The sequence below is a fragment of the Perissodus microlepis genome, chromosome 18 (genome assembly GCF_051167445.1).
Source record: "Perissodus microlepis isolate ML-2025 ecotype Zambia chromosome 18, ASM5116744v1, whole genome shotgun sequence".
Classification (NCBI taxonomy): Eukaryota; Metazoa; Chordata; class Actinopteri; order Cichliformes; family Cichlidae; genus Perissodus; species Perissodus microlepis.
In genome coordinates this window covers 16,576,376-16,598,218 of record NC_140478.1, presented here as the reverse complement: position 1 = coordinate 16,598,218, position 21,843 = coordinate 16,576,376, and the positions used below count along the sequence as shown (strand labels likewise).

General features: G+C 42.2%; 1 protein-coding gene and 2 non-coding genes across 4 annotated transcripts; all 3 read right to left on the bottom strand.

Annotated features, from left to right (window-relative positions):
- Positions 1-205: 205 nt before the first annotated feature.
- Positions 206-21,292, bottom strand: eif4g1a (eukaryotic translation initiation factor 4 gamma, 1a). 2 transcript variants are annotated; one of them, XM_084912777.1, is made up of 33 exons: positions 20,839-21,292; positions 19,037-19,163; positions 18,852-18,938; positions 18,630-18,662; positions 17,728-17,748; positions 17,248-17,418; positions 15,566-15,665; positions 14,586-14,696; positions 13,595-13,746; positions 13,291-13,380; positions 12,408-12,477; positions 11,415-12,317; positions 11,230-11,318; positions 10,928-11,117; positions 10,387-10,520; positions 9,711-9,830; positions 8,967-9,335; positions 8,610-8,756; positions 8,286-8,522; positions 7,971-8,075; positions 6,813-7,091; positions 6,612-6,729; positions 6,423-6,522; positions 5,790-6,088; positions 5,565-5,686; positions 5,299-5,471; positions 5,075-5,200; positions 4,724-4,805; positions 4,494-4,592; positions 4,021-4,164; positions 3,817-3,898; positions 3,451-3,591; positions 206-1,706 (listed from the first exon to the last, which is right to left on the bottom strand). In XM_084912777.1, exons 2-33 carry the CDS (start codon positions 19,109-19,111, stop codon positions 1,525-1,527), a joined length of 5,151 nt encoding a protein of 1,716 aa, XP_084768903.1. In that variant the 5' UTR covers positions 19,112-19,163; positions 20,839-21,292; the 3' UTR covers positions 206-1,524. The 2 variants fall into 2 exon arrangements, with proteins under 2 accessions (XP_084768903.1, XP_084768904.1); XM_084912778.1 differs by lacking the exon at positions 14,586-14,696 and having other exon boundaries at positions 13,598-13,746; positions 20,839-21,291.
- Positions 8,164-8,238, bottom strand: LOC146367626 (small nucleolar RNA SNORD66). Its single transcript, XR_014798052.1, has one exon. It is a non-coding gene; the product is annotated as a small nucleolar RNA SNORD66 (small nucleolar RNA).
- Positions 8,848-8,925, bottom strand: LOC146367625 (small nucleolar RNA SNORD66). Its single transcript, XR_014798051.1, has one exon. It is a non-coding gene; the product is annotated as a small nucleolar RNA SNORD66 (small nucleolar RNA).
- Positions 21,293-21,843: the final 551 nt, after the last annotated feature.

The following is a 21,843-nucleotide window of genomic DNA, read 5'->3' as shown; positions in this document are numbered from 1 at the left end:
GGATCAGTAAAACCACAGTGGAGGGACTCGTTTTTCATCTCATCAAACACGTTTCGCTTTCACACACGTCGACCCTGTGTTAACTTACACATGACAAAAAACAAAACAAAAACACAAACTGAAAATAAACTGGTCTGGTTTCAGATGAGAGAGTGTCCTTAGTTCAACGTAAAATCATCATCAGAGGCAAAAACCAAAACTCGGCTCAGCAACTTAATAAGTCCTTTATTTGCAATGTTCCATTACCTTTCCAGTTTCCGATGCAAAAGAAGCAATAATTTTTTTTTTTAAATAACGAAAGCGGAAAAAAAAGAAAAAAAAGGAAAGAAAATATTTACAAAATTCAAATAAAACTAATAATCAATGGATTATCTAAAGCACCTCTCTGCATCTGGACAACTGCGGTTTCTGCTGGATAAGGAGACACTGCAATTACATCAGCAATTTGTTTCTGAAAAATAAAACTGAAAAAGTTTATTATCATCATCATTATTATTATTATTATTATTATTATTATATATTTACAGAACGCTCCTGAAATCCTGAAACTAGTTTCCACTTAAAGTAGAAAAGGCTTTCGGATCATTTCTGTGTCTTTTTTTTTTTTTTTTTTTTTAACTTTATATATTTTATCAAGTCAATTTTCTGTAGATTTCAAGTTTTAACGGTGATTGGGTCGTTAAGTGTCCTCTACAACAGCTCAGGTTTAAGTACAGAAGAGGTAAAAGATGAAGAGTCAGTCAGTGTGGTTCACTACTGGGGGATGGGAGAGAATGGCTTTAAAGAGGAAGCATTAAGACCACCCCCTAGTAGTCAAGGTCAAAGGTCAACATCAGCCCTCTGTGTTTCTGTCCTCTGCTAGTTTATCATGATAGGAAACGAGAGAAAATAGACAACCTTTGCTTTAAAAACTCCGTCAAATTAAGATTAGTTCATGTACACTGTAACGTTTTGTCCACTGGATCGTTAATAGGAACACACTTCAGTCATGCTGCACACTCCGGAAAAGGACAAGGACATAAGAGCCGTGTCGGGACTGAACAAATGTTATGGCATGTTGATAAACCCCCCTCCACCAACCCACCCACCCGCTACACTTCACGCCCTGCTGTTTCCTCTTGTAGATCAGAAAGGTTGTTTGTCATTAGAATCGTCTAGAGGGGTGAAAGAGCAGCCCATTGGTTTGCTTTACTTTGACATAGAAAGTTTCGTAGTGATGTGGGATACTTCACACCTCGCTAATGAGTAATCCTGCTGAAACCTGCATTTTCAAGTTTGCTTTGATGAGGACACTTGCTGTGACAAGCAGGTGGAGAACTAATGAGGAAGCAGGAGAGGGAAGGTAGAAAATAAATGATTGTTTTTCAGAGTCCATCCCTCCAAAAAAAGAAGAAAAAAAAAAAAGGAACACAATAAAGATTTATCCTCATTGAGGATTGATTCGAGTCTGCCTCTCTGGCAATACTGTCCATGACTCTCTGTGGTCGCCTGCAGAGCTCTGGCGGCAGCTTTTAGTTCAGTATTTTAGTCCTTGTCAGATTCCTCTTCGGCCTCGCGGAGCCAGGTGAAGAAACCGGTGACCGACTTCAAGGCCACGCCTTTGCCTGTCTGCTCTGCCGGGTCTTTGCTGGATTCCCATTCGTAGAAGGCCTCCTCTTTAATGACGTCCTCATCATACAAGGCGTCGAAGAACATCCGCAGCAGGTCTGCAGAGACAAAATTAGAGCATTATAGAAGCTTTATTAACAGCTCCATTTTAAAATTGTTTCTATTTGCATTGAGTCAGGGGCACTTGAAAAGCTATAAAGAGCTAATCAGTAGGTCAAATCCTAATTAACACGTTTCTTTTAGTGATTAGGCTTTTCTGTTTCAACCCTCCAATCCAGTTTATAACACTTTAAAAAAACAAATAAATAAATAAAAATAAATAAATAAATCACCCCAAGAATGTGTTATCCTCCAAAATAGACCACTTCCATTACTGTGTTCAGGGAAAAATGACTCAGGCCCTCCAGCAGCAACATTACAAAAACCTTCAGTCTCATCTTTAAATCTTGATACCCTGAATACACAGCTGCTGTATACATGATGATTTTATCCGTTTTCACCCTGAACAAAAACAACCTGGAAATACAGGCAGATCTCTTCTGATAAGGAGCTTTCAGACAAATCAACAAGGTCCATTTTTTTTTAATGCCTGTGATCATCACATGACCAATTACACATTACTTTAGAGCAGCAGCTGTTTTTGTTTTTGTTTTTAGCCCCCCCCAAAGCTGCACCCAACAGCACATAGAGGTAAACATTAAACATCTCTCTCTATGAATGATATCAAGTCATTGCGATCCAGAGAAACATTCCTGTCAGGGATGAAGCTGCAATCCGTGTTTGGCAAAGGGAATTTTACAGATCCTTTATTTATCCAGGTAAAAGGTCTCACAAACATTAAAAACATATTTTTAAAGAATGATCTGGGAAGCAAAAATGACAACATAACATTGCTGATCTATTAAAACTATTTCAAGTGGTCAAAAAGGTCCGGCTTGATTAGAAAGTAGATACAATAATGCAAATTTATAAAGATACTTTGTAACAGTTGATTTTGTAGTTTTTGCTTAAAAACTGACTTCAAGTTTTTTTCCTTTCTTTGGGGAAACATGAACTTGTTATATGCCAACAAGACTGCTTACAGTGACGTGAAGGCTTTTTAAAATAGACGGCGACATAAAGAACCGAAGCATTGAATTTCCAGCAAACAGCTGATTTGGTTACATGTCCCTGCTCGATTACTCTGAGCGACAGCTACTGTCAGCTGAATTTGAAACAAACTCACAGGAAAGATTTCTGCTTGATTTGTGCTCTTCAAACAAGCTTACTGGACTTTAGTAACATTTAAAAAAAATCTTCTCTGAAATAATTCAAAGACAGACTTGGAGGGAGCGAGACTCATCCAGAGAACATTTATCACTAATAGTTTACAAAGGCCAATAAATTTGCCATCTTGTGCCATTATCTGAACCGATTTATGGTATCTTCCTGCTGTGTCTCGACGCACGATCAAGAATCCAGGTTAAACAAAAAAGAAATCTCAGAAAGCTGAGCGACATTATCAGTGGGAGGTACATCTCATCACTCATCCATGTGACTTCTTTAAGTTCTCCCAACCTTATAATCAGCCCAGCTGCACGACTGAAACCAGTATCACCGCATTACAGTAAGCCTTGAGATCAGTTTCGTCTCTGCTGATTCTCAAGAAAATTTGGGATCATTTGCTTATGTTGCCAAAAAGACGCAACAGCTGAGGAAACCACATTAAAATGACACTTTGAATCATTGGCGACTTTGACGCCTGGATTTAACAGATGCTTCAGTATCTAAATATTTATAAGTGAACCAATCAGATTTGTATGTTCGACAGTATTATAGTTCACTGTAAGTGGGGAAACTCACGAGCAGGCTGCTCCATGTGCACCATCAGAGCCTGGAGGGCGTACAGGGCCTGCAGCTCTTTCTGCTCGTCGTACAGGTATCTCTGCAGCAGAGAGGCTCTCTGGCCGATCTGCTGTGCATCCACCTTGTACGGGTTGTCACCTGAAACGAAGTGAACAAGTTTTTAAACCAGAAAGTGTCATTTTTAAAAGTAAGCACTATTAAAATTTACTGTAAAATAAATCCGTTTTAATTTATTTAAAAAACAACAACTATATTTTCCATACTTCAGAATTTGAGCTTGGGTCGTTGTGAAAAGGAAAAAGACTAAATCATAGACACACACACAGAAAAAGAGGCAGCTCGTGGTGTATTAGTCATACTTACATATGATAGCAGACTGGCACACTGATGTCATCAATGCTCGTACAAACTGGTTCGAAGCAGTCTGCTGCTCGTCCAAGTTAGCCTGAAAATAGGAAACAAAACGCAGTTGGAGAGGGGGAACATGAACAACACTGGAAAATAACAGCACGCACAAAGTGTTCAGGTCTGAAAACACTCTGTACTGCCTCACACACTCACACACACCTCGATCCAGTCTCTGATGCGTTGATTGTTGGCCTTGTCCTGGAGGAGTCTGTCCAGCTGTTTGCTGATCTCCTCTCCGCTGAGGACCTTCTTCTTACTGGCCTCTTTGGGCTCCATCTCCTCTCCCACGGTGAACTCCACTTTCTGAAATACACAATACAATGTGTAAAAAAATAAATAAATAAAAAAAAGCCTGAAGACACGGAGTAACTTGTTTCTAATCGTAAATCTCCACAAGCAAAAATCTCTCTTGCTTTCATCTCTGCCCACCAGGTAGACTCCAGCTGTTTGCGCCTGTCTTTGGTGCTGTGCAGGATGTGCTGCTTTCTCGTTACCATTTTAAGCTTTGTTGTTACAAAATAGACCAATTATAGCTGCTTTAAACGTATCCTAACATTTTTAGACCACTAAACAAAACTCCAAAAGTGCAGACAAGTGTTTTATCATCTAAAACCTGAACGTGTTGCACGTACCTGATCGGTGACAAACTTGTTGACGTCTTCATCTTTGGGCAAGAAGTCGTTCCAATTTAGCCCAGCCTCTGTCCACAAAGCCCCGACCTTCTTGGGGGTCTTAAGGGGGGAAAAGGGCCAGATAATCAAATATCTGTGGCTTTTATTTCTTTTTCTTTCTCTCTTTTTTTTTTTTTTTTAACCAAAAAACATGTGCAACTTAAGGTAATAAAACGAGTGTGTTCGGTTACCTTTTCTTTACAAAGCAACTTGAGGATCTGTACCAGCAGCACGCTGGCCTTCCCCAGAGGCACAAGAGGCTTTGAGATCTCCCTGAAGACACAGATGCACTGAATTAAGCTCCCATTTTTCTTACAGCTGGATTATAATTCAGTTTATCTCATTTTAAAGCTGGAAATAAGTGACCTAGTTTTAAATTTAGCTTTCCGAGAAACACCGTCAACAAAAGAATCTCTGGAAAACGATTCCAACACTATTTACAGTTTAAAAACGTCCATTTCCATCAGACTATATTCTAAAGTCAAAGTATTCGAGTTTGCTTTCACTTATTTGAAATGTGACCGCTGACATTAAGCTCTCACCTGAACAGCTGTCCCATAGGGATGCCTCCCTCGTGGAGCATAGGAGTAATAAGCTCAGCCAGGTAGAGCCAGATGTGAGGTATATCTATGGCCATGTCTTCTGCTACCTCCAGAATCTCTAGTAGCCTGCAAAAGAATCGGCTTTAGTTCCATCTGCTCGAGAACATCCATCGAGGGTAGATTTTAGTTGAAACCAGGCGACGTTCTTCCTGTTACATGCTTACCCTTTGTAGTACTGCTGCGTGGGCAAAGTCCCTGCCTTTACAAGCTGGTGCAGCAACAGGCCCATGTGTTCCCGAGCGATGGTGCTTCGTTCAAGCGTCGACTCCAAGCCGTTCCGCACGAACACGTACAGCAGTGATGTGCTATTGAGCTCCACCACACACTGCAATGCCTCCTACAGCACCAGAGTGACACAAAGCAATGCTGTTAACACGGTTCACTTCTAAACATGGAAGTATAACTCTGATTGTTAGAGGCAAGTTTGCACCTTGACATCATTGATGTGGAGGTATTCTTCAATGATGGCATGCGACTTCTTCTCCACTTCCTCTTCAGTCAAGGCAGGTTTAGGGAGAGATGGAGGAGGAGTGGGAGCGCTCTCACGCTTAACTGAAGAAAAAGGTAAAAATACAACTTGAAGCTCATTGTTTATGTCCTTTTCTTTAAACCACATCTTTCTCTATTCAACTCTTTTTAATTCTTTATTTCATACCTGGGACGAAGTCACTACCCTTGTCCCGACTTCCTCTATCTCTGCTTCCTCGGTCTCTGCTTCCCCGATCCCTGCTTCCTCTGTCCCGACTGTCTGTCATGCTGGCGACGCGGCGCACAGATTCAGTCGAAGACCTGCCATCTCCTCCCCTCCCGCCGCGCTCTTGCGACTCTCTGCTGAAGCTTCTCTTGGTGACTTGGTTCGCTTCCCGTCCTTCGCTGCGATCAAATCTGTCAAATCGATCCCTGTTGCGGTCGCTCCTGTCCCTGTTGCTCCCACGTTCGCGGCTCGAACTCGACCTAATGGTAAAGGAGACACAAAGAGGTCATTTTAAGACACTCAATTTGTAATCATGTTGAACGGTACCACTAAACTTTTTGTATTTTTTGAGACCGCAGTAGGCTCTTGTATACAAAGGGGAGGCCAGATGGAGGAAGAATAGTATTCAAGTGGTCGCCATCTGCAACCTCACAACTAGATGCCAGTAAAATGTGTTTTGAAAAACGTGACATCGACACAAAGTAAAAAATAAGAGTGCCTATGACAAGTGATGAACTAAAATTTGTGAATTAAGTACTCAACTAAAGCAGAAGCAGACTAATTAATGAGAAAATATTTGTTGCTTCTGAGTACCTTTGAGGAACTCTGCGATCAGAGTCTGTTGAAGACATCAATGACCCAGACTGTAGGGCAGAGAAGCGGTTGAGAGTGCTGGTACCCGGACGCCCAGAGTCTAGAAAGATGGAAATGAATAGATTAAGAGCCAAACCACAAACAGCCACTAAGCAATGCTGTGTTTTAGAAGAAAGCTGAAGGTCTTACCCTGGTCTCCACTCGCTGGTTTAGCTCCAGTTCCTCCGCTGCTGCCTTTTCCCCAGCTGCCCCACATGCCTTTGCCACCCGGAGCCAACAGCTGGTTGTTGAAATCCATAGCACCAGGCTACAGGGAAACAAAAAAGTTATATTCATTCTCAAGAGGCCTGAGAAAGAGCTCAAGCCTTCACATGAATTTTCGGACGTTACCTTTGTGATCTTGCTTAGGCGGGTGGTGTCGATGGGTCTGTTCTTGGAGATGGGGACTGTGTTCCACCCCTCATCCTGAGGCTGGCTGGTCCGGCCACCTCCTGGTGTGTGAGGGCCTCGGCTGCCCATGTTTCCCGTGAACCTGTCTCTGCTTTCCTTCTTGGTCATGAGCTGCTGCTGGACTTTCATCTGTTCCCTGTGCTCCTCCATCTCTGCTTCCTTGTGAATCTGATCAATTGTCTTAGGACCCTGGTCTCCTCTACGAGGCACCCAGTTATTCTGTGGATCAGAGACAGAAGACAATTAACACCTGTGAGCCACTCTGGGGTGTTTCCTGTCTGTGTTTTGGATTACATTTGTAATAGTACAAATGTTCTGATAGGAGAACCTGAGACAGAAAGCACATCCACCCTCAATAACACAGTTTTACGGGCCGTGTGTCAAAGATTTTCATTTTTAAGCCCTTTGTGACATAAAAGAAAAAGGGAGAAAAAATGAAATCCTTGTTCTATTCTGCAGCTTCAGTATGATCAACATAAACCACTTTCCAGTGTCCCTCCTGTTCACAGCAAATCTCTAGAGCGGAACAAGAATTGTCGTTGCCAACTGCAGGCCAAGACGTTGGAGATGAGATACTAAAAGGGCAAGCAGCTGAATGTTATCAAGAACCACCACACCAGTGACATGGTTTGATATCCAGCAGGTAAGGAAATATGAGAAGGAAAGAACTGGGCCTAGCTGATTTGCAACGTGAACACCGTAAACTTTCAAAATAAAAGTCAGGGGTCTGCTTGCTGACAAATCTATGCCTGATGATGCTGATGATGATGTTCTCACAGACAGAAAAAAAATAAAAGTTTTTTCAAACTAACCCTTTACCCCTTTGAAGCCTACCAGCAGTAACCCGTGACGCCCTTTTCTGAACCGAGTACTCACTGTCTTATTTTAGCACTGCTTATAGAACAAAACAACTGGGTGCACACCAGAAGTTTGTGAGTGTGGTCTCTGCTATGTAGATAGCCTTGTAAAAAAAAAAAAAACCTTCAGACTGTACTGTATATAAACACTGAGATACATACACTACTAACTCAAGTCATGATAAATGCTGGCTATCAGTTCTTTATTGCTCTAAAATGTTGAATATGATTTAACAGTTACCCTTCTGAGGTCCAAAACATCTTGCAGCATGAAGCGGATTCTTGATGAAGTCTTTCTTTCTTTAATGATCTTGTCCATCTGATTAAAATACTGATCCATGCGAGGCTGTCGGGGACACAGAAAAGGGTGCATTTTATGAGGTGCAGGTACCAAATGACAAACTGTGTGTACCTAATGATACATCAAGAACTGCCTCCTCAGTTCCTCAACCCATCACTAATGATCAGTGGCCCAGACACGTGGCACAAAAACAAGGTCATCACAGGAGACATCTTAACGTGTACATATATCAGTGTTAGTCCATGCTTTACTTACCTTTGCCTTCTCAAAGTCCAGGTCTTTACCAATAGTGGACAGCAGTCTGCAGAGACACTCGAGAGACTCCTCATCATGATTCTTAAGTAGTTTCACGACACAGTCGTGCATGATTGGCTCTGTCAGCATCTTAAGCTTAAACAGTTCACCAATGAACTTTATGTTGCCCAGTGAGCGGCGTCGAGCTTTATCTCTGGCCTCCTCCAGCTCCACCCTGAAGCGCTCACGCTCCTCACCCTGCAGGCGGATACAAGTTTGTGCTTAGTGTACGAGTCATATGACAAGTTTACTCTAAATCTGAACGGTGGTTTTGACAGTTCTTACGTCTTTGGCAGCCTCCAATTCCTTTTGCTTTTTCTCAAAGATCTCATCATCATCCTGGTCCTTCTCAAACTCTTTCTGGCAGCGGTTGAGCAGCAGTTTGCGGAAGTTCACAAAAACTCCTGGCTTGTCTGAAGTGGGGACTTTCAGCTGGTGGAAGACAACATTCAGTGTCACCAGGGGGTTTTAACGCACGTTTTCCTATTCAACTGCATTTAATAAATATGTAGCTGAGAGTATGCTCCTTCAGTTCCTCAATACCATCACAAAAAGTTCAGTGGCCCAGACACGTGGCACTAAAAAGAAGTCATCACTAGAGCATATGATCAAAGCACAACATCCAACCTTCACTAGACTCACCCCCATAAGGCAGCGGCACATGTTGGCGTAGGCCACAGAGAAGTTGGGCTCTGAGATGGCCTTCTCAAAGATGAGGTCGATGGCTCCCTTCAGCCTCTCCTCAGTGTCTATCGTCAGCTCTGTCACTTGTTTCATCAGCTCCTGAAACTTCTGTGGCGTCAGCTTGTTGAGGATGCTCCGCAGACGCTTGAACAGCTCTTGAGTCTTGGCCTGTTCTGGGTCTTCCTCTTCAGGCTCATCAACACGGCTACGAGTGGCCTTTTTCACAGAGGGCTTCCAGGCCTTCTCAGCCTTGCTGAGCTGCACGTCGTCATTTAGCGACATGCTGGTGATAATTTTTTTGGTTTGAGAGCGACGGGGCCCGGATGGCTAAATGGAGAGAAACGCATAAATATTTTAAAAAGCTAGTAGGAAGAAACTTCACTAAACAAAAAGTTTACGCTAGAGATCGCTGCCTTTGCAAACAGCTTGTCTGCCAAACGTAACATCACAACTGCTGGCATTCATTGCACTTTTGTGTCATGTCAGCTCATAATACACCTCTTTATCTCAAAAAACATCAGACAAGTACTCCAGCACGTTGTAGGAAGACAGGCACAGAGGGAGATTGTTTTACTTCAGGGCATCACGTCTCAAGTGCAAAAGTATAAAAACGGTGTGCTGACGACACAATTGGTAAACCTATTAACTGTAATGCAAGTTAATGCTTAAAAGTGTCTTTTAAAAACTGTAAAATTAGCTAACCGGGCCACGAGGTCCTCCCACTGATCTGCTCCCAAGGTTCCCTAAATATGAGGGAGTAAAATCAGGACCAGTGTTCATCAGGCGAGATGGGTCAGCAGGTCGTAGTGGAGTCTTGTTCACCTGCAATTAAAGAGGCAAAAATAAATAAAGGAAAAATCACCCGTGTTTTCACACAAAGTTTAAAATACTGGCAGTCGGCAGCACTACCCCTCAGCCTCCTAGTAGATCAACATATGGTATCAATTTGAAAATCCTAGATGACTTTGTTCTCGAGTTTTTGCATTCACAAGATTTTCAGGAAACTTCACCTCTGACCTTGAACTTTAGGACAAGGTCACTGAAATTCAAACTTAAAATTTTTAGCAGATGCACCTACTGATGTGAATTTCAAAATCCTACATCACCTCATTATCGCATTTACACCCGCCCACTCGCTTGCTCTGTGTGGTGACAACAATACCCCGTCGGCCTTTAACAAAGCTGTGACGGCCCAGGACAATGCATCAGGTTACAAAAATCGGGATTTGCACGACTGGCTGAAGCGCCTCAAAAATTGTGGTGCACTTCATGATGTGAGGTCAAAATTTACAGATGAGGGGTAAAAAAAACTGCCATATTCTTCAACTCAATTTGCATCGTTTCTGCGTTCTTTTACACAAAGCTCAACATCACCTACCTTATCCAGCACCACATCACTGATGATAGGCAGGCCCTCAGGCTTGTGCATACTGGCGCTGATGAACTGGCAGCGCAGGAGGAACTCCCTGTCGTACCGCTTCTTGTCCTCCGGGTTTATCGGCTTCCATTCTTCTGCACAACGTACAGGAAATATGCAAAGGCACATGATTAAAGACACAATACAGTAAAGGCACAGCTTTACTGTAGCTGTATTCTGAAAGATGGCTGTGATAATCCACTCTGTCAGTGCAGATTCTTTGAAACTAAAATAATAAAACGATGACGGCACAGGAGCAAAACTATGAGAGAAACTAAAGTCACCATAAAGAGATTTTCACACTGTGCTTAAATCAAACAAGGCCTCATCCTTCCAGCATATAAATGCAGGCACAAGGAAAAAACAGACTTAAAATTTAATGCTGAAATAAATTATATTTGCCCTAAGACCAAAGTATGTACAGAGTTTTATCAGTTTAGCTTTAGGGAAAAGATTAAAACATTTAAAGATTTGTTTAGCCTTTTAAGCTTTCAAAGCGTACCTTGTTTGTACTGGTATTTCTGCTCAGTTGGCTCAGGTGTGGCTTTAGACTTGTCAGGTTCTGCATTCTGCTTGTCCTCTTTTTGCTCCCAGGTCTCATCTGCCACTTCGACAGGAAGTTCAGCTGGTGCTGGAGCTGGAGGGTTGGCCTGAGTGGGCATGGGTTCAGAGGCAGGCTTGGCACCCTGTTCCTGCAAAAAGAAAGAAAAGATCAAGTTTTCTAAGAATCTGTTGTTTATTGAGAGTAAAAGATGGACACCCAGTTTAAGAGCTCTTTGGACTGTCGTCTGATTTAACACAAACCTCTGTGAAGGCATCCAGGAGATTACCAATGGCCTCCTTCTTGTTAAACTCTTTCATGTTCTTTTTCTTCCTTTGCACATGCGTAGCAGCTTCAAAAGGAAAGACAAAGTGATGACATTAAAATTCAGATAAAACAAGATTAGGCATGTGACAGCCTGAGAAGCAAGGGGGGGGATTAACTGTACCTTGCATAGTAGATTCTTCTGGGCAGCTAACAGACGCAGGAGGGGTATCCTCACTTTTCTTCTTGCACTCTTCCTCCTCCTTCTTCTCTTCAGCCTCCTCTTTCACCTCCTGGGCTGCTGTTGCCGTTTTAGCCATAGGTGTGGATTCCTGAGATTGAGAAGCGTCTGGCTGTTTGTGGGGCGTAGTGTCTGAAATTGCATTATCCTTGGGCAGTTCTTCAGTCTCCTGAGGAAGGCCGTTGGGGAGAACAGGCTCTGCTGCCTCAACTTGTGTGGATTCAGGTTCGGGGGTAGAGCGCAGAACGGCGTTCTGGGTCTGTGGACCAACAGGCTCCCGTGCAGGTGGGGGAGGCTGGGAGACTTCAGTTGCCGTTTTTGTAGCCATTTCTTCTTTATTCTTTCTTTCTTCTTCAAGATTGGAAGAACCTGCTGCTGCAGCCTCAGCTGCAGGCTCCAACTTTGTGGTGGCCACCTGCTCTTCTTTTTCCACCTTCTTCACTTCCTCTGTTTTTGCTTCTTCCTTTTCTGGAGCCTTCTCAGCTTGAGCTGGAGCAGCCGGTAGTTCCTCTATTTTCACAGGGGCTTCTGGTGCTTCTGAAGACTGTGAGGTTGCACGAGGAGCATCTACTGTATCAGAAACGGTAGTGCCAACTTTATTTACTGCCTCAGCAGGAGTAGTGGTCAACGTTGCTCCTGGAGGAAGGGAAGGAGGAGACTGCTGGTCCTTTATCAGTGTGGATGGCACCTCAGTAGTAGCTACGGGGGCTACAGATTGTGCAGCTAACTCAGTAGGCAGCACTATTTGGCTGTCCACTTCCTGTTTGCTCTCCAACACAGGCTCAGCATTTGCCGCAGCAAGAGAAGGAGGGGTTTCAGCACTAGTAGGACGCTCTGTGTTATCATCTGGACAGCGAGAGACGTGACAATAAATGACGAGAAAAAATTTACAGTCATTTCTTTTTCACCGAGTCAAACTTAAGAAAATATACTCACCTCTTCTCGTCTGTGCAATCACAGGCTGGGCAATTTCCCCATTGACCTGTGCAGGACTTGCATCCGGTGCCTGCAATCACAAAGCAATAGCGGCCTTTAATAAATAAAATAGAAAACCCACTACACGGGCTTTTAACAATGAGCATCAACACATTTGGTGCAGTTTGTTACAAGTTTTTTTTTCCTCATATTTGGTGGATATTGTCTGAGGTGGTATTGATTCAGACCTGTTTCTTTGAAGGCTGCAGTGTCACTCAACTCTATTAAAAAGTGATTCGTTTGTGTTACCCGTTTCCCCTCCAACTAGCAATTTTCAACTTTGGCAATAGCTCAACGCATCAGTGCATATTTGTTTGCATTTGCTTAGACTCAGCATAGTTTGCTTAGTGAAACTGACCTCAGCTGTGCTGACTATTAGAAAGTACCATGAAGACAAAAAAAAAAAAGACATCAACACAGTCGCAGATGTACTTAAAAAAAAAAAAAAAAAAAATCCACAACGGTGCCTTTCTGTACAGATAAATTCATATTCCTTCCTTTTTAAAGTAAGAAACAATAAAAATAAAAAAGGGAGAGCAATCGTCACCTAACAACATCTTTTGTTGTCTTTTTATAACTTACCTTTGTTTTGTCTATATAAAGCAAAACGTTGGCTTCACATTGAAAAAAATTACTTTGTTCTAAAGCAAATCAATTTACAGTGAAGACAAAATGAACATGAGAAAAACATAATGAAGTTCTGAGCTTTACTGTATTACTTTAAACACAGAGTACCACATGTCAGTACACGATAGCCAACTATATTTTAGATTTCTGATAAAAGACAAATGTACAACACCATCATTACTCTATTTAAATCAGTCACTTCAAATTAAAGTCTTACCTGTGGTGTCGGTGTGGTGGAGGACATTACACCCGACAGGATCTCGTGCGTGATATCGCGTCCACCCTGGTTGGGGTCTCGTATTGTTATCTATTAGAGAAAAGGCAAATGACATTAAAATACAAACAATGTGCAACCATCCTGACACTACTGATCTACAGCTGCCGACCCCCATCATGACAAATACTATTGTTGTTTTCAGGTTAAAAGGGAAAGTTCCACATTGAACACACAATACAGTGTCTCTCCATTCAACATTTTTGACCTCATTCAAGAGGTGTGCTGTGCTTTTGTTGGGACATACTACCGGTCTGCGTTCTCTCTTCATTAGGCCTTGTGACTGTGCAGGGGCTTGCTGAGGAGGCGGGACTTGTAGCTGTTGCTGGGTGGACAGCATGACCGCTGAAGGCTGGACAGATGGGGGATATTGAGGCGGAGTTGGATAGTATGCTCCAGCTGTAAAGTTGAAATGAAACAAAGAATAGAAATTACAAAATAAATCATAAAAACAACTCAAAATAAACAAGAGTTCAAACTAAAAGAAAATTTGTATGTACTTGTTTCATTTGATTGAGATTTTTTTTCCTACATTGCTGATAACTGTTGGGGAAAAAAATGTAAAGGTGCAATAGCAAACATTTGTACGTGTACACAAAGTGTGGTTTCAGATATAAACGTGTACTTAAAGGCTAATTTGTGGGTTTATTTTTAATGTTTATATATACATTATATATTAAGTTAACAACAAAGTCTATGAATTAATGATGGCTGAATTTGACTACTACACAAAACTTTACTTCTGTCTACGATACGTGATGAATTATAAAGATTGAAACAGCCCACTTTACATTCAGTTGTGTAAGGAGGCATAACTGCCATTTGCTCTTTACATTCACATCTGTCCAGACTTTAAAGCAATTTAATGGGCTGACATCAGACGCTGGAGCCACCAATTCAGCATCCAGCCAAATTTAAACATTTATAAGTAGTATTGCTGTACAGAAAATTACTTCAAACTGAAGTTGGTTTTTGTATACAAAATTCCATTTATTTAGCTTCTTAAACAAGAAACAGATGGATAAACAAAAGCCATAAGCTGTCATCACCACAGAGGCATCACTAGGCTACAAGCTAAAAGTTTCAGTTAAAGTTTTTGCTACAACTACATTTAAATAACATCCATCGTCGTGTGTACGTGACCTACACGTACGAAATCAGAGACAGGAAGACACGGTTAGAGACAGGAAGTGCCACAGAAGCCTGCTGACCACCACAAAAGCACACACACTACTCACCGGGGTAGCGCTGGGAGGCGAGAGGCGCACCGTGGAGAGAGAGACGGCCGTTCTCTCGCCCACCCCCTCTCCCCCCACCACCCCGCCTCTCCCTCGCGGCAAGAGAGGGCTCTGAACCAACGCAGCAAAGGAGAGGAAGGGAGTGAGGGACGGGAGAGGGAGGAAAGAAGGAGAGGGCAGGAAGAGACAGATGCAGAATGTGTTAATGAGAGGATCCAGAGGAAGCAGGGTGTTAAGAAGGTCCCATGAAATGAACAATGCCTCTACTGTACACTTACCTTGTGCTCTTGGCATATATTTATTTTCAAATAGTTCAAATTTTGAAGTGCATTACGATCACACAAGGGTCTTTATAAGCAAATACAACGGGGGTTTTAACTGAGCCAACAAACCCCCACTCTTCTATACATATATATAAAATATCTGTGCATTAGTACAAATGTACTAAAGCGAATCAGGTTTTGTAGCAGTTGCGTTTCCTGCTTAAAAAGTGCAGTTCATTCATATTTAAATAGGGTTTCTGGCAACGTTAGCTCCCACACAACTCTTCTGCTGCTGTATGTAGACATGCAAAAAAGGAGAAAACTGCGGTTTCAAAGCCATTTCATGGAACCTACAAGGCAGCGTAAGGTGCAGAAAACGAACACAGGCCAAAGCAGAATTAAGCCCGACTACATGCACATACAGCAGTGTTTGGACTCAAAGGCATATTAAAAAAACGAAACACACACAGAGACAGACATACTACAGCAACAAAGACAATTAACCCCCATCACAGAAAAAAATAGAAACAAGAAAACAACCCACAATCAGCCAAGCAAAACCACCCCACATTCAGGAATACTTTACAGATGAGGAATTCTGCATGTGGATGTGGTTTTAAATACGGGTTAGAACTTCTCCATTAACTTCTGTGTTTAAACTGAACGCGTTTGTGGTTCGGCTTGGTTGTTGTGAGTCTTGGGGTTAAAAACCCTTACCATAAGGAGGGTATTCAGCAGGGCTAGTTCCAGTATAGAAGTTTGCTGTGCCGCTGGTCACGGGATACTGCTGGGTAGGAGGCATGTATGGAGCTCGGTACTGTAGAAACAAGACAAACAACAATTACGTTTTGAGAGCCTCACTCCAAAAACCTCTATTAAGAGGACTTTCAAATATTAATGTAGCTCATCGTAACAGGTTTCCAAACTGCGTCTCTCCCGTCCTCACATAGGATCACAAGCTTCAGACGAATTTCCACACTCGCGCTGGTACAGCAGAAGTCAAAACCGAAAGAAAAGAAACTGCCAAGTTTTGGGTTGGTTTTTTTTTGGTTTTTTTTTTTTTTACATAAGTCTCGTGTTATTACATGTCGTCTGTACAATTTGTGAATCTCTGAGCTTTTGTAAGGTTATCATTAAAACAGTAAAAACCAACACAATTATATACAGTGTTCTCAACTCAGCTGTGATGGCAGCAGCAGTGGGAGATTATGCCAAAATAAATAAATACGTTTAAATTGTGAGGTGCACAACCAGCAGAATCGGCTGTGATGTCACCTTCGTTTTTGGGTGTGGTTCGCCAAGGACTGGAAGGTGGGTATAATGAAACTCTTTAGAAGACACTTTGGATGAGCCATCAGAAGGACTCCTAAAGCACTGAGTGTTTGTTCTTCACTATTAGCGCTTTTTCCACTAGTAAGTACTTGGCGCGACTCGGCTTGGTTTCAGTCGTTTTCCATTACACCTGAGTATCACCTAATGTGCATAGGGTCGTTATACCAACGTGGTCGAAGGGCCTACAGCGTTATTTGTACCCGACACAAACAACACAACAATGGAGGACATCAAGGTGAAGGTATATCCTTGTTGCCGGGTTACAAAAGTGGCCATTTTGATTTTTGTGAAGGAGATGCTCTCATGACTTACAGTGACACTATTAACCAGTCAAACAGTGGCATGCAGTCTACTGACATCACATTTTCTGATCAACGGAGAGCATTTGGAACCCCAGCCAAGTACCAGGTACTAAAAAAGTACCTGGTACTAAAAAAGTACCTGGTAGCGCCACCTAATGGAGAACCCTAAAAACAGAGTCGAGCTGAGTACGTACTAGTGAAAGAGGGCTTTGTGTGTTTATACACCACTATGCATTTAATCATTAGTTATTCTTAATCTCTGGCTTTCTTGCACAGAGTGTCTTTTGTCCTGTTTTCCTCCCACCACCCCCAACTGGTCACGGCACATGGCCGCCCCTCCCCGAGCCTGATTGTGACAGAGGTTTTTTCCTGTTAAAAGGGAGTTTTTCCTTTCTGCTGTCAACAAGAGGGTCGTTTGATTGTTGGACTTTTCTCTCCATTGTTGCCGGATAACTCAACAATATAAAGCGCCTTGAGGTGACTGCTGTTGTGATTTGGTGCTAAATAAATAAAACTGAATTCAAGTTTAAAATGAAATCTAACACTAAAGACACCAAACTGACATGAAGAATACTGCGACCTTCCAACATTAAACATACAAACAATAATGAAGAGCAATAAGATCAACATGTTACTATTAAATTCAATTCATTCAGAAGGTAATGTTACCCAAATATAAGTGTTAAAAAGTGATTGCAACTGTTATGATAAGTATGTATTGATTACTTGGGCTGGCTGCAGAGTAGAGCTCGTGTGTGCACTAACCTGTCCAGAGGGAATGAAGTAGCCTTGAGGAGAGCCAGCAAAAGGTTGGGAAATCATCATCATTTGTGAGCCGGGTGGGTAGACATGAGCTGGTGCAACAGCTCGAGGGCCACTATTTCCCGGTACCCTTGGAGCACTGGTGGCCATGGCGGGTCGGTTCTGATAGTAGCTCTTAAAAGAACAAAAACAAAAAGATGAAGACTGCATCATATCAGCAGCAAACTTATGGTTCTGCCTGTGCATTTCGTAACAATGGTATTCCTAATTCTTGCTTTTACATTTTTCTGTGCGTTTGCTTCGAGTTGCGCACACGCTGATACCCTTCACCTGGAATCTACGCACTCACAGCAACTGCACATGTGCACACTAAATTCAATTCTGGGTAACTTGGGAGTTTAAATTATCCTGAAAGTCATGACTTCCTGCCACAATGAAGTTAGCACAAGTTAACAGGGGAGGGACGAAGAGAAAAGCTGTTACCTGTAATGCTCTGTATCCACCCTTCAGCCGCGCAACACATGAGCAAAGAGCAAGAAAGGGAGTAAGATTAAGGTGAAAATGAGGACCGGACACAATGAGGGGGATGTTTGAATTTACAGAACGAAGGAAGAAGGGAGGAGTATGAGAGGTAGCAGTGTGCCTCGCAGTCATGATGGGTACGCTCAAACAACTACAGACGCACATGCAATCGATTCTGGACAGATCATTATAGAAACACGATCCCCTTCTAGTCCTGCAGGGCCCTACTTCTGGTAGGTTAAAGAATCACATTAAGGGCTGCAGGCACATGCAGTTTAATTCATTTTAATATCTGGTGGCAACAAGGCCCTTTATCACTGTGGGATTAGGACAAATGTGGTGATCAATGCAAAACAGTGGCGAGACGTGGGCTGTTTTCAAATGACAGCCTGCTGCACAATTTAGACCGTATCAGAAATGCTTTCATTTCTCAAACTTTTCACAACAATACAATTCATGTCTACAAACCAGGTATTTAAATAAAAAACGATGTGATGCAAGATATGCTGACTTGGTACTAAATTAAGATGAAAGGGGAAAACAAGGACTGAGGAAAAAGGAAAGAACTTTGGGGGACACTGGAAAAGAAAACTGTGTAGAGTTGAATTTTCAGCTCTTTTTAATTTACATCATAGACTCACTTGCAAAACGTAACTTGCATTAAAGTTACATAATGTTGATTACACAATCTAAGGGCTTGGATTTGAATTTTTTTTTTTTTTTTTAAGTAAACTAATCTAAATGGATGTTTAGAAGGGCAGATCTAAACACTCATCTTATCTTCTTTCCCAATTTGTATCTGAAAGCATGCATTACACTAAGGAGACAGAGGGGATGTGAGGAAAAGTACAGGGTGTTAGTACCTGTTGATGTAAAGTACGGGGCCCAGTAGCAAACTAGGACAGCAGAAGAAAGGAAAGTCAAGATTGACATTCAAGGACAAAGACGGCAAATAGCGGTTATAACACACACGCCGAGGCAAAGCCTTACAGCAGAAGAAGCTATGTCAGAAACTGTTGTGAAAGAGCAAGAAAGAAAGGGGTTCTCAACCATATCAACAACAGAAAGCATGCTGTGAACAATACCTGTCTTGGCTGTGGTGCAGAGTTCATTTGTGGAGGTGGAGGGGTTGCAAAAACAAGAGAAGGTGGCTGTCCAGGGCCGTAGGCAGCCTTAATAGGAGAGAACAGAAGAGGAGGGAGAGGGGGAAAAAAGTTACTAAACTCTAAACTACCAAAATAAATAAATAAACTATGTTAGTGGGTCTCACCTGTGTCAATCCAGGGGAAGGGGCAGGATTGGGGACAGAAGTGGGTCCCGCTATAGGCTGTGGTGGTTTGTTCATTTCACGTTCTTTTATGGTACTGCATTAGGGTGGCGATGTGGTGCCAGCCTTCCTGGGGGGAAAGACGAGCAAGAAATAATGTCAAAATGAGAAGAACATGAAATTACTTTGAGCTGAAATGTAATTTTTTTAACATTTGCAAGCAGGCACTGGTATTCCAGGTCTTTGTTAAAAATGCTAATTACAGCCATTGAGGTTGGATACTAAAGATCACTGTAAGGAGACATGCTGATCCTTTAGTGTAGCAACATCTAACCAAGCAGCCAGGGTGTGGCCTGCAGTTTCGCCTATGATAACACCACCACCTCCCCAATCTCGTTCCCTTGCATTTTTACAGAGCTCATATGAGGATGCAATTAGTGTCTTTCCCTCCTCCATCCTTGATTAAATCAGCTGGTAACACAATTGTGTGTTTTATCTTCCATTCAAAGCTTAGGTTGAGTAGATAAGGGTTCAAATTACTTTCAAATAAAGGGCTGCCTTAGACACCAATGCTAATTTGTCAGTTATTAAAGCTCACACGCACGCTGTTTTTAAGTGAATCTAAGAAAATGGATACCTCAGGTCAAAGTTCATTTACTGTGTGAACAGAAGCTAAGCCCCCCCCCCGTTTGTGCAAATAAACCATACAAAACTCAATACTGACTGCCGTTTTCCCATGAGTAAATGACGGCTGCGGGGGGTTGAAACTAAAAAACAAAAAAAAATGATAGAATTGCTTTTAAAAAATATAAACTGCCGTAATAGCAGGAGACGTGTCATACACCATCCACCTGCTGACACAGTGACTATCGTCAGATGCTAGCTGGTGCCATGCTTCTTTTTGACAGGGCTTCAATGCTTCCATATGGCGCGCCAGAAGCGATGGCTAACGGGCTTATGATTCACGATTAAATGTAAACGGTCTTGTATTAGCTGACATTTACCGTAAAACATATTTTTATGGCCTGCTAACGAATCAGAAATGCCCCGGCGAGGTTGGCTGGATCGTTAGCCCACAGCCGGCTAATGTTACGTGTCCCACCATCACAGACATTTTACTTAGTTACGCTACGTGGCTGAGTCCGCATTTAACCTTAATGTACACAGAGCCCGGTCAAACAGTTTTACTGTGCTGATTATAAGAATACACATTTATACTCAAAGGCCGGGAACAGTGAAGTAGTTAGCTTTGTCAATAATGTTGCAACACGCGACAGCGATTAGGTTAAGTTACAGTCATGCTATTGTTGGTTAACATTGGCTAGCGGTTAGCGGGGTGTTACAGGCCCGGCGACACCAAAATGAAACCGTGTACCTGATGTTCATGGTTAACGTGGCCTAATATTTTGGCACTGAGGGCACCGACTTTAGATTCAAGACAAACTGTAAAGAAATCGATCCAGATCGCAGTAAATATTGATTTCTTTTTATTATTTTTTTTAACCGAGAACCGAAAAAGCGTTAGGTTAGGGTTAGCCATAGCTTTCCCACGAAGCCCACCGAGATAACCAAACCAGCCAACGCTGTTAATTTAGGTAACTTTAGGTTAGCGTCAGCACTAAATAAAAAAAATACTGAACTGACGGAAAACACTAAGATAAAGTAGTTTTACCGGGACCCAGGGGAGGATTAGCCTGCTAGCTCTGCTGGTGTGTGTGGACGGTCAGGGCCTGCTCAGCCCGTGTGCCTTTCACAAAAATGCAGCTCCGCTCGGGGAACTAGCATACCGCCGGGTTTCTTCTTACCAGGAATTATAACAGTTACTGTGTTGCAAGGTAGGAACTCGGGGAATCAGCCTCGGCTCAGTCTTCTGTTAATGAAAGCGGTGGTGCTGCTGTTTCCTTGTCCTTTAACTCCAACAGAAAAATGATGCCCTTCTTGGCTAATGACTTAGCGAGCTAGTTAGCTAACCGGCAGATGGGGGAGAGTGCTAAACTGTCACTTCGGTTTAAACCCCCAGGCGTGCAAAAGTGACAGTGCTCAAAATCAAATAATATAGTCCTTCGGGAATACTATTGACAACTCCGATGGCCCCAAGAAAAGCCTCTGGACCGCAGGTCCATGATCAAGGCGTCGATGGTGATGGATTGCCGGTTAGGTATATACACAAGTATCGTGTGATGCGGCTCAGAGAGAGGCCATAGTGCGATGTTTCTCCTGTGCGAAGCCGGTACGCCTCCGAGTCGCATGGGTAACTTCCGGGGAAATTAAAATTTGATGCAGTTTCCTTGGTCATGTGATGCAGGAGCTTGACTCCTTTGATCAACCGAGGCCTCCGTATTCAAAGTGAGTCATTATCTGGAACAACACTAAGCTGATATCTTTAACTCTTTTACGGTGTTTTAAAAGAGCGCATTTGAGTACTTACATTTCCATCACAGCTGGGACATGATGTTGCTGAGTAGACTGTGATTAGCCTCTTGTTGCAGAAGACAATGAAGTTAGCTTAACTTTATTTTACTGCATCATGTTTGATTGGGAATCTGATCATTTCTATTTATTTAATGTTAATCTGTTTAATACCATGAAATAATTACTAATGTATCTGATATTAATTTTGAGTTGTTTAACAAAGCAGTAGTAAGGGAATATAGTACAGTACTGAGCAAAAGTCTCAAGCCATTTCTCATATATATATGTATATGTGTATATATATATATATATATATATATATATATGTATATGTGTGTATATATATATATATATATATATATATATATATATATATGTATATATATATATATATATAT